The sequence below is a fragment of the Monomorium pharaonis genome, chromosome 5, assembly GCF_013373865.1.
Source record: "Monomorium pharaonis isolate MP-MQ-018 chromosome 5, ASM1337386v2, whole genome shotgun sequence".
Lineage (NCBI taxonomy): Eukaryota > Metazoa > Arthropoda > Insecta > Hymenoptera > Formicidae > Monomorium > Monomorium pharaonis.
Window position 1 is genome coordinate 6,350,238 of NC_050471.1, and position 12,954 is coordinate 6,363,191.

Below are 12,954 nucleotides of genomic sequence, written 5' to 3' on the forward strand. Positions count from 1 at the left end.
ATTAAACATTCTTTGGGACCGCGTTATCCTCGGAGTTATCCCGAAAGGGTTAAGTGACGAATAACTGTACGGCTTACGTTAATTCCGCGGTGGTGGCGGCGGGCTGCCCTATATATTGCACGATTGCGCCAGACCAGAGGAAACCGCGTACAAGTTCGGATGTTTATGCTTCGAGCAAAACCGAGAAGTACAGCTCCAGCGGAGTAACTCTCGCCTTGCCGCCGCTATGGCAATAAGCATGCACTATATGGTTCCCTCATGCATATTCGGCAAAGGTAAACTTTACGACGAATTTGCCCCTCGGCCAGTTCCGCGCACAACTAGCTAATTAACTATTGCGCCGGATAACTTTCGATAACTGCGACTGTCCGCGACACTGTCACGCAGCTTACACGTAATCAACCTGTCGTCGTTATCCGTGATGCGATATTCATGCAAGTTGACGCGAGTTTCCTGTCACTAAGCGACGATGAGTGATTTCGAACGAATTTGAAGTGGAAAATGCTTTTCAATTTAAATGTGACTTCCTTAAATTTTCGTGGAAGAAACTAAAAGCAGCTTAACCCAAATATATATTTGCGAATAGAAAGATTTAAAATATGAGTAAAATAAGACGTTAAATCGTTTTTAAGCCTTCTAGAAATGTTAATGAAATTAATTATACGTTGTAGTTCTTTCAAAAACTTTAAAAGAATGAAAATGAAATAATGATATGGGAGGAATAAAGTTTGATTCTATCTTTCGTTACGCATATTATTAAAGGCTGAAAAACATAACAAAGTGTTTTAAGAAACACATTATCCGAAATACATGCGCATAAACGAAGGTGGCTGTTCAAGATGGTTGTTAGGATTAAAGACGCTATTCAGGTAGCGATATTTTCATAATCGTAAAAAGTAGCATTATATTCGCATTTGCGTTTCTTGTTTCGGACGCTATAAACTTTTACGAAGGTATATTACTGTCATAACATAACGTCAGGAAAGATTCTTTTTTAAACAACATACACGAAATGTTTTCATAAAACTCGGAAGTACTTGTTTTATTGTGAGTCATTAAATGTTGTTCGGCTGAGAAATATCGAAAAAGGATAAAAAAAGAGATAGTCATAGTATTCTATAAAAAATTATATTACGTCTATTTTTCCCAAGGAGGAAAGAAAGTCAGATTTATTTAGCGTTGAATTTTTCTTATTTTATATTTTATATTTTTTTCCTAAATTCTTTCTTCGATAAATAGTTTTAGATAAATATCACAGCCTAGCCAAGCTTTCTCAAGCAACTACACATTTAATTGAATTTCTACAATTTTGTAGGTACGACTTCGAAATGTTTGTGTGTTGCTCTCTTCATGATTTTGATGTGCTAATCTCAGCAAGTTTCGCCGGCGATTCTTTCACAGATTGCGGAAAGAATAGAGATACGCAGAAGCATACTGTGAAAAGAAAATACTATATTAGAAGAGAAATCAAATTGAATTCTATTCAGTAACTAAAATTAATTATAATTATATAATTAAGTCAATTAATCTACAATATTTGAGCATTTGTAACAATGATTTATGAGGTTTGTTGCAAATTTATACATATTACGTGCATAATTGGATAATCTTGACACTGAAGAAAATAATATTTACGAATATAATTGCATGATAAAATAATTAAGAGCTCTATTTTTATTACTATAATCAAAAAGTAATAGCTGTAGTATTTATAATAATAATAATTTTACATTTACAATTTTACCAACTATGAAAAAATTGTACTGTAAGTTATAATTTCAAATACAATAAAATATTAAGAGAAGAGACAGATATGAAAATAACAAATAAAATAAAAATTTTTACGTAGGAAAAGCAATTACAATTATAATGATTGTATAACTTTTCTTAACATTTGCTTATTCTTACGTAATTAACTAATATTCTTACGTAATAGCTACAATTTGTATTATTAAAACAATTATAAATGTATAGTTGGCATTAGAAATGACTGAATTATATTTAATTTATAATAGAATTGCAATTATTTTTTTCTGTCAGTGTAATGCAACAATTTAAATATTTGTATGTGTGTGTGTGTGTGTGTGTGTGTGTGTGTGTGTGTGTGTGTGTGTGTGTGTGTGTGTGTGTGTGTGTGTGTGTGTGTGTAATAGATAAATCTTATTTATTATTTATAAAATATGATACGATTCGAAGGGATTAAACTGATTTGCATTGCGTTAATCGTACCTGAGAAAAAACAGCCCAATCCTACGAAAGCTATGATGCATTCGGTGTCCAGAAGCGCGGAGAAAATTAGATTTCCCAAGATAGCGCCAATATTTCCAATGGTCACTAGGATACTGGTGCTCGTGACTCTGCAACAAAAAGATCAATTTATATCGATCGATTATATTTATCTCCTCATGACGATATATCCTTGTTTTTCGCGTTAACGGATATGGACGATGATAAGCAGCGAATCGAGGATTGCGTTCGATAAGTTCCGAGATTGCTACCGTTTGCGCGTACTCGCCACATCTGCCACGTGGTTGCACGTGGCGCAATTAATTTCTCCAGAATTGTACGGGGATGGGCGGGCATGACTGAGAGAAAGAGAGAGAGAGAGAGAGAAAGCGGAGGATACGGTCGCGCGTGTCAAAGAGACGCGCTTATATATTCGCGTGGCATTACCTTAATGGGACGGGAATAACGTCGACATTCACCGCGGTAACGATATTACCCGCTATTCTTGTCGTCACGATAACCGCCGCCGCCAGCGTCAGCATATACGGCGAAGACTGCGCCCAATTTATTCCGAAACTGCTTGCCGCCGATATCAGGAGGGCCATGACTGCAACAATGGTGTTGTACCCGTTAATTTATGGATTATTCCCGCGGAACAATTGTACCATGGACAACACTTAGCCACTTCTTCGCCATGCAGTAAGAATACATAAACATGCACACAAAGAAAATCTTGATATTCTCTTTAGAAGAAGGAAAAGATTATTTTTTTATACAATTACTTATTACATTTGTTCTTTGTGTAAGATAATTTATATTAATTTCTTTAACAAAATTAGGAAGGATGATACTTTTAATGTTTACACAGTGTATAAATGTAACGATATCTTACGCATTATGATCTGTTTTCGAAGCTTGGTAGTCATTATGAATCCGGCGAGAAATGAGAATAGAACAGCTGACGATGCGATGATGGTGGAATTTCGATAAACGTCGGGATTAATGGTCCACTGGAAAAGCATCAAGGCGTTACATAAATTCTGTTGAGGGAAATTGTTAATGAGACTCGCCGCTTGCGGTTAATCGATGATCGACGGTTTAATTACTCGTTAATTAGAAAATCTCTGCGGTTTTATCTCAAGATTGATACTGTGATATTGATTTGACAATAATTACATTAATAACAAAGTGCGTCTTGGCGTCTCGTGTGTTTTTTTACCAACCCTCAAACATACGTCGTCAAAGTTCGAGCAATTCAAATATTGCCTGGCCGGTAAGGTTGCGTTAACATCCAGCATCTCGCATATGGTCGGCTGCCGCCTGTGCTTCAGCGTCCAATTGTCCTGATCAAAGTTGTTGAGAATAATAAAGAGATGCGGCACCCATAGCCTCATCGTGTTAAATCTACAATCGAATAGTATTCACCGGGTTCAAGTATAATATTTATCGCGTCGGAAAGCGTCCAAGGGGGCATCGCGACTTATCCAAACTTACCCGAGCATACTTCCAAATTGGAGGAAACTTACGAAGCCGAAGGCAGGCAGGTATGCCGTCGTTGTCAATAGTAATTTTGTGTTGTACAACGAGATGCGCATCCTCTCGAGGCTCGCTTCGAGCATGGGACGCGCCAATTGCGTCTTTTGCTGAACGAACAGCGCTTTTATCTGCAACGAGAAGGGAACGACGATGAAAGGCGCCCTTTTCTCGGCTCACCGAGTGAATTATGCGTCCGATTTGTGCACCGCTATCTAAATGTAGTGGCGCGAGCGGCATAGAATACGAAAGTATAGACATCTAGTATAAGATAGGGAAAAGTATATAATGTATGATACATAAAGCACGAACGGTATAAATTTATCATTGTTTTCATTATCACAAGATCCGAATGAATAGATCTGTGAAATGGTGATTTATTGTCCAAAGGTTTCGCGATAAAAAGAGGTGCAAAATTTAAATTCGTTTGGGATCGTAACGCCCAGTACCACCGACCCTGCCTTCGTTCGCCTGGAAAATACGATTTGCGCCTTTCTCTACTTCCGCTTCCGCTTTACTTCGCTTTTTTTCCCTTCGCCGCGGACGTGCCGTAAATAAAACGTGTCGTTTGTATCTAGCCGAGGTGCTATGAAGTCGCGGAGGATATCTCCCGGTCATTTGTTAGAGCCCGAAACAACGAGTTTTGCTCGATAAGCCGGTAAAACGTTAATAACGCCCGAATAATGCAATATTGTCGTTGCTCGAGTCAGAAACGAAAATGTATCTTGGTCTATGTTCTGCTAAAAAAAAAAAACGATCAATAACGAGTGCAGCAATACATATATATGTTCGCTTGAAAGAGATTGAAGATAATAAAAACTGAAAAGTTTCAGAGAGATCAAACTTTTTAAATTAAGTTTCAGTGTTTCGGCTTAAGCGAGTTAATAAAAATAGATAGTCCAATCTGAAAAGGACAAAAGTATAGGAGAAAGTAAGAGATATGGAGATAAAAGTTAAGTCGTTTTACGCGTCATTTGACTTACCGGGAACGTATCCGCAGGCTGCCTAGTGTTCATACAATATATTCTCTTAAGCAATTTCAAGGCAGCATCTGACCTGCCAATTGCCATGAGATACTTAGGGCTTTCCGGTAACATGAACGCTGTCAAGAGACCGACGACGGAAGGTATCGAGCAGATCAGTAGATATATACGCCAAGAATTGTAGTCTTGCTTAAGGATTTCGATGTGCCAATCCAACGGTAATATTATCATGCCCAGAGCTGTTGAGTCGTACGTTTAATTACGAGACAAATCCGTAAGAGCACATGTGTCGTGTCTTTATTAAATTTTTTTTCCTCCCCGGGAAATATCGAACAATCTTTCGAGTTTTCGTTCTTGCGACATTGTCTGCTTTGTGGAGATAGATAACAGGCAACGAGAAGTATTAATCATATAGAGAATCAGTCCGTCAGCTAAAATTAATTAATTTATTTCTCGAAGCTTTGCAATCTCGCTGCATTCAGCCAGAACTATTCGGTGCCAATGTGATTCATCGTACGCGTTGTTAAGTAAAGTTTGCTGGTTATTATACACGGAACGTCGCGATAGTGACACGTAATTTAGTTTCGAACTAGTTCCGCCAACCTCGGCGAAACAAGTATGGGATCGCTTACGAATCCTTTTCGCATGATTCATTCTCAAAATATTATAGTTATATTTAGACAGATTAATAGTACAAACAAAATAAACGGTAGATACAATACTGATAATAATTGTAATTGGGAAATTATTACGATTAGATACTTATTATAGCTCTAAATTATATATATTTTATTATACCTTTGCATGCGTCATTTATTTGGTCTTGTGGGCAACAAATTGTTGTTGTTAAGTACGGGGCATTAAACTATGTGTCGCGCGATCGCGTGTTTACCTGCTGGTATGATATTCGCCATGGCGAAGAGAAATCCCGTCCATATGGTAAAGCGGGGCTTATACCTCGTCGAATGGAATTCCGTCAGGTACGTCATCGCCATCGCTAACGGGCCGCCTACGCTGTAAATCATAGATAGCGCGCGTTACATTTTATCGAGCGTAAGATTGCGGGGTGAAGAGTGCACGATAAACTTTCGGTAATACCTAAAAAAAGATGCACTTGAACTCGAGATTTTCAGTAGAAGGAAATTTGATTAATATTTTTTAGTATTATTATTATTCTGGTGATCAAAATTATAGATGTTAAGTATTTGATTAATTATAATAGAATAAAAAGATTAAATAGAAATTTTAGAAATAATTCTTTGCCAAATTTTAATTTAAATAAATATAAAATGTGTTAAATATGTAAGTAAAACGATCGTGAATTTACATTTTAAGAGAATTTTGAAAAAAAATCTTAATAGTTTTCTTTAGAATTATATAAATACTTACCAAATTCCACTCATAAATTTGACTAGTAGAAATATGTAATACTTCTGTACCGCACTGCTCACAATATTCAAAATTGAATCACCTAATGATGCGAGGATGAACAGCGTTTTCACACTTATATAGGGCGTTATGTAGTCCCATAAAAAAGCAGACATCGTCATAGCTACAAAATATCAATATCTATATAACATCACAATATTTAATATAATTGCAACAGAGAATCTACAACATGACAATAATGTCTAATAACAATATTAATATTTGACAGTTTTGATTTGAAAGTTTTTAAAAAAGATAGAACTTATTTACTGTTAAGTTACTAAGTATATCTTTTAGTATAGTAATTTTTTAATAAATTATTTTCTAGACTGTTAGAATGACGTTTAGGCATTTAGTTTACAATTATTGCAATTATTTTAATTGATCTCAATTTGAATTTCATACCTACGTAAGGAAATGCGACAAGCATGCCTTTACGAAAATATGTAATAAGCTGAAGGTCGCATTCTGCCGATGCCAAGATGAATGCGCTAGAGGTAGTGTCAAAAACGGCGGCCCATGCAATTGGCAGCACCGCCAGTAGTAATAGCACATTAAACAATCCATATCCTAAGATAGGGAAATAAAATAATGTAATAAAATTCGTTACGCGTTCGAAATAATTAAGGGATCTTACCGGTCGTAGATATGGCTCTGTCGAAATCGGCGGGTTCGTTACCAGGGTCTGAAAAACGAAAAGCAAAGTTACGAAACGAGAATATTACTATTGAGTTATATAACAAACGACGCAGTTAAGATATATGAAAGAGTTTAGGTATAGAGATATTTACGTGCAGAAAAAATCAATTAATTACAAATAATACAAGGAAATAAGAAAAAGAAAGTTAACATTAAAAAAAAAAATAATTATATGCTATTATATAAAATTATACTACTGATGAAAACGCGACTTATTTAATAGATACATTGAAAAAATAGATATTAAACAAAATGCCTCTGCTTGTATATATATATATATATATATATATATATATATATATATATATATATATATATGTATAGTATATGAAACTTTTATCTAAAATTCATGCATAATACCTACAGTTTGTAAAAACTATTCCGCACATTGTTTCTTTCACGTGGTATGTTAATCACAGACGAGGATAGAAATTTATACACATACAGAATTTATATACAGAAATTTACACTTACAAACAGAAAAAGATCTGTTAGAAGAATAAAATTATATTTTTTCTTAATATCTCACTGTTCGGTAATCTGGATAGGAACTCGTAGGACGATTTGTCATTTGCTCCTGTGTGTGTGCACCATTGCGTTAACTCGCTACGTAGAATTATTTTGACTTTGAAGTATACTGGTTAACACTACCCGGATGTTACACAAAGAAGGGCTTCGGGTTCTCACCGGTTGTCGTGATCGTAGAGATCTTGTCATGATTCCGGTCACTCGCGAGCATATCCGACACGACGAACTGAAGAGACGACTGCGCTCGACGTGATGGAGTTAACCTCGCTTCTCTCAGAACGAAAATAGAAGCCCCAGTTGATTTAGGTAGCGATCTTTCGACGCCCGGTACTTCTTGTTGCTATTGGAACAGAACTAATTGCGTCAGGTATCCGGCTGTTCATTCACGTTGGATAAAAAAGCAAACGTAATTTACGAGAACGTGTTCAGATATACATTTTTTTATCAGTGCAATTCGCGGCACGCGTGCAATCGGATAAAATGCGATCACGTTTTCTGGCGTGCTTTTCTCTCGCGTAACCCATTAATAAAACCGGGTTAAATGAGCCAATTGGTCGATGGAAGTGTCTCAGCTGTTTCTTGTTAATGAATCATGTGTCTTAAAAAATCAGTTATATATATAATTTGCATTGGATATTGATTGACGATATAAAATTAATCTTATTTCCGCGAAAAATACAGGAAATAGATAAGATTGCATAAAAGCCATTGTGTCAACTAAACAATCTTATCTATTTCCTGAATATTCATTGTTAAATTTAATTTATTTATTTTATATTAAAATAATATAATAATAAAAAATTTATTAAAATAATAGTAATTAGAATAATTTAAATTTTTGATTTATACTTATTTTTATATTTTTTAAAATAAAAGTTAATTAAAATATTAAGCTTAGAAGTATAGTATAAATTTTAAAATAAATAAACACCTTAAAGATTTTTTTATGGAAAAGTAAAAGACAGTATGTTTCTTATCATGATTAGCGTATCACATGTTGCTCTGTACAAATACAAATACTTTTGTTGACGTGAATTAATGTGTTCGCGGTTTTGTTCGCTACTTTGCCTATTGAGATATGACTGACGAACGAAGGAAGTAGTCTGGTTTGTTGTTTACATTTGTGCAATAAATTTGCGTTTCACTGATTAGATAACGAGGAAACACTATAAAGGAATATCATACTTAAATTAATTTCACATAAATATAAATAAAATAATAAAAATTTTTAATAATTTTTCAATTTATTATTGTATTCCTTAATTTATTTTATAATATATAAAGTTATCTTATATTATTATAATATATAAAAAATGATTAAAAAGTATTGTAACATAATATATATGAGAATCAAAGATAAGCATTGAAAAAGATATCATTACTTAATTACAAACTTTTATATATTTATATACTTTAATGCATCAGGTTGCATTAAATCAATGTTACAATTAAAATCTAAATTGTTTTTTTAAATAATCATGATGAGATATCCATTTATATCTTGATAAGATTTGCTCCAAAAAAAAAAACAGATTATTAATTTGATAAAAAATAATTTGAAGGAAAAAACTTTTTTTGTACTTATTTTACCGCAAAGGCTCGTCATTTCTGGTTTCGGGCTATGCAGAGATACGTTTTACGGCGGCAGAAACGGAAATGGATATTTGATCCGGTATCGCTCTGATCTTTGGTTACTGACAATACTGACTATGTTCTCTCAGTGGTGTTCGACCCAGTTGACAGGAATACAAGAGTGCTGTAGCAGGTTCAAATTGGATTCAATGTAGTGTTCTCCCTGTTCTTTGACCAATGATTTTCACTTAATGGCGAGAGAAGTGCACAAATTGTCACGTAGGAAAAGTTCTTGTAAAGTTAATTCCAGCATTATTTCACTATTATTAGATTTTAAATAGATTTGATTATCTTATTTTACACGTAAAATTGTTTATTTTGAAAAAATTAGTTAATTTACAATTATTTTATCTTTATCTGTTTCATTAAATTGAATCAGATCTTTTAATTTTGTAGCTCTATTTTTTATATAAATGGAAACAGTAAGAAATAATTTATTTGATTTTATTTTGTAACTTGTTTTTTATTTCTGAATAAATATAAGTCTAATAAGTTCTAATATTCTCTCGTTCATGAGAGATTCTCGTGAAGGGATATTATACTTTTCATTTTTAGTTCTTAATTAGCATGAGGGGAAAGAAACTAAGGAAAACTGTTATTGTAGATAGCATAAATTTAATTTAGCTTATAAAAAATTTTATAGTTTTACAGTATGTGTGTGTGTGTGTGTGTGTGTTTAGTAATAAAATAAAAAAACAGTATAACAATATTCTACAATATATATCGTCAAATAATAATTGTTACTGATATTGACAATCCATGAAAACGACGCATAGCATGTTATTATTATTATTGCCCATTGTGGTTTCATTTACAAACTGTAATCGTTTGAAGCATTTGGACCATCAATTTCCAATTTGGAGATCCAATTGAGAATTTTTTTTCCAATAAACTATACCACAATTAAAGCGATTCAAATCTAGATGAATTATTATTAATGCGAAAAAAATTGCATATACGTCATATAGGTATGCAATTTATAGTGGATACGATTCCATTAATCTCGACTAAAGCCAGTTACATTACAGATACAATCACATTTTTTACATTACTTTCTAATTACATTCTTTATCTTTTTTTAATTAATATCTCAAATATATTTATTATTGAGCATTACTATGTAAAATTATATATATTTATCTACTATTCTGTTATTTATTTCTAAGTATCTATTATATTCAGTTATTAGAATCAAATATAAAATAAATAGAAGAAAAGTAGGTAATTTCAAAGCGAAGAGATGCGAGATAATGTAAATTATTTCAACATGGAAGTTGGACGATTCAGGTAATTTTGAAGTCAAGTGCAATTTAAGCATAACGGACAAGCGTAACACGCTTATTGTTAATATTTGTAATAAAATAATATGAATAATTTTTATAATTAAACTTGATTAAAAAGCACGCACCAAGTATACGCACAGCGAGACCGATCGAGCATTTATCCTCTATTATCTAATAAAAAATTTCTTATATATAATCATATTTAATTATATATAATTATATATATATAATTATATAATAATTTATATACATTTTATACAATAATTTATATGCACTTTTTTTATTTCACTTTTCTTTTTTTCACAACACTTACCTTTAAATAGCTCCACAACACTTGTTTGATTGCATTAAGAATTTCTGGCAAAAATTTACGAATAGCACAAGTTGGAATTCTGAAGAGCAATTCCAGAGAGTGATAGGAGTCTCTTGTAGTTAAATTTCGAAGAGTAATTTCCAATTTTGTTAGGTATGGAATAGCAAGTCGCATTAGAGTGTCCTTTTTTTGAATGAGTGGACGTATCTTTTTTAAAATTCTCTTTAAATTTCTCGTACGGTAATCGCAATACTTTACGCACTTTACGGTATGTAACTTGATCATCCAATGCGAGTTCTTTGAAAATATTGTCCGATGCCTCCTGAGCTAATCTCTTACTTATCCATTTCCGAGCCCATATTTTTTTTTTTCTTTTCTATTTTATTATACACTGAATTTTAGCTTGAAGAAATCGTGCACAAAACACAATAGCGACTCGAGTTATAACATTCCGTGACGCCATGACGAATGCTAGTGACTTCATTTGCTTATCAACAATGTGTAAATCTCGATGTAAATAGTTCAGCATAGAACGAATTTTGTTGGTCAAAAATTCGCAAAAAAGCGACAAGCTAGCGCTAAAAAATATTAACAACAAGCGTCGAAAATTGCTCAGTTGTGGCGGAGCGATTTTTTATTCGTTTGACAAGAGCGAAAATTGAAGATGTTTAACTTTATGGTAGCGATTAATAGACGCCGCGACCTTAAAATTGTAAACGCTAACAAATAAAAAATCAGCGTTTTTATTAGCGAATTCGCTAACAAATTAAAACGCTTGTTAACAAATGAATAAAAGTCGCTCCATGTAAATTACGTTTTAATGAGTTTCTCAAGATATTCGATGCGAAATGCGGGTTCTATTCAAACTTGTTTGGTTTTCGTAAAGCTCTACTCTCGAATTCTTGCAAGGACGCTGCAACCACTACGCTAAAAGAGGAATAACGATATCTCGTTTCTCTAATATCTACTTAACTCTCCCAACTCGTGACTTACATCATTGAATTCGCTTAACTTCTCATTCGCTGCACACGAAATTTTAATATATTGGATGATTTGACATAGCAAGAACATTGTGCAAAAAAAAGGATCTAATACACTGGTTGTTATTTACAAAGCTGTTTAGATTAGAATTTCTAATGTAAACTTTAACTTAAAAAGAAATTCAAAAGGAGAAAACAGAAGGGACAGAAAAAATTACTATAGGTAAATCGAAAGTAAAAAAATATTACGTTATTGCTTTTCTTTGGATTTGGGAAAGCGAAAAACAAACTTTGTTTGAAACCCCTCGAATGAGTTCTCCCATCTCAGATTGACGAGTTGGAGAACCGAGCTCTCAGAAACCGTGATCCCGTGTTTGCGAGTAAATTTGCACCGATCCTTCTCCGTAACGCGCGCCGAATATCGAAGGTAAGAAAAGGAAACGGAAAGTTTGCGTGTGCACTTAAGCTAGTGAAATGGAATGGAACTCGGGAAATACATGTCCGCCCGCGTAAAAAAATTATTTCTGAATGGATTGTACACGTATGAAGGAGTATTTTTCGATGACATCATGTATGCGAGTAGAACTCATAACGTTTTGTAAGATAATGTTATTTTTCTTTACGAAAAATCAATGTTAGATAATTGTCACTGGATATTATAAAATTATTTTAACGAAATAATTTATATTTTGTATTAAATTTTAGAATCTTATTTAAAATTTTTTATGTCACATATTTTAATATAAATATATAATTACATTTTATATATTCAGATTTTTTATTTATTTTTTATGTGACGTATAAAAATATAATTTAAATTCTGATATGAATTGTAAAATGCTAAACGAGTTTAAGTATGCAATAATTTTTAAAGAAAAAATGACAGAGTTATTGGGAAAATCTATGAATTATATAATTATTTATGATTTTCCACAATAGTTTTTTTATATTTAAAAGATTCAAGATAAAATTAATTTTTTAAAATACTAGCTTATTCTCTCTCTCTCTCTCTCTCTCTCTCTCTCTCTCTCCCCCCTCTCCTCTCTTTCTCTCTTTTTCTAGAAGAATGTAGATTATTGCATATTTGCTTTACGTCTTTTAGTAGATGCAATTTTAAAATTCTTTTTTCCCATTGTTTTAAAAACGAGAATAAAATTGAAATATGCAATAGACTTAAAAATGTAAAAGAATTTAAAAGAACGCATTGTACATGAAAATATCCATCCCGTTAAATTAGTTTATCCTTCATATTTGACATACGCGCTGCCGTTGTTTTTGTCATGGACCCTCTTGATTCATCTCGTACAATAATATGCACCCTCACGGGCACTGGACGTGGGTCTTAGTCC

The 12,954-nt window shown here is 33.0% G+C and overlaps 1 protein-coding gene across 4 annotated transcripts; it reads right to left on the reverse strand.

Moving 5' to 3' along the window:
• Positions 1-1,112: 1,112 nt before the first annotated feature.
• Positions 1,113-8,048, reverse strand: LOC105840091 (synaptic vesicle glycoprotein 2B). 4 transcript variants are annotated; one of them, XR_004963350.1, is made up of 12 exons: positions 7,557-7,608; positions 6,808-6,855; positions 6,576-6,740; positions 6,132-6,294; positions 5,635-5,756; positions 4,743-4,981; positions 3,721-3,890; positions 3,450-3,630; positions 3,119-3,236; positions 2,723-2,833; positions 2,230-2,357; positions 1,113-1,434 (listed from the first exon to the last, which is right to left on the reverse strand). XR_004963350.1 is itself a non-coding variant. In XM_036287251.1 (12 exons), exons 1-12 carry the CDS (start codon positions 7,606-7,608, stop codon positions 1,349-1,351), a joined length of 1,539 nt encoding a protein of 512 aa, XP_036143144.1. In that variant the 5' UTR covers positions 7,609-8,048; the 3' UTR covers positions 1,113-1,348. The 4 variants fall into 4 exon arrangements, 3 of the variants coding, with proteins under 3 accessions (XP_036143144.1, XP_036143143.1, XP_036143141.1); XM_036287251.1 differs by having other exon boundaries at positions 2,674-2,833; positions 3,450-3,569; positions 3,753-3,890; positions 7,557-8,048; XM_036287250.1 differs by having other exon boundaries at positions 2,674-2,833; positions 3,462-3,630; positions 7,557-8,048.
• Positions 8,049-12,954: the final 4,906 nt, after the last annotated feature.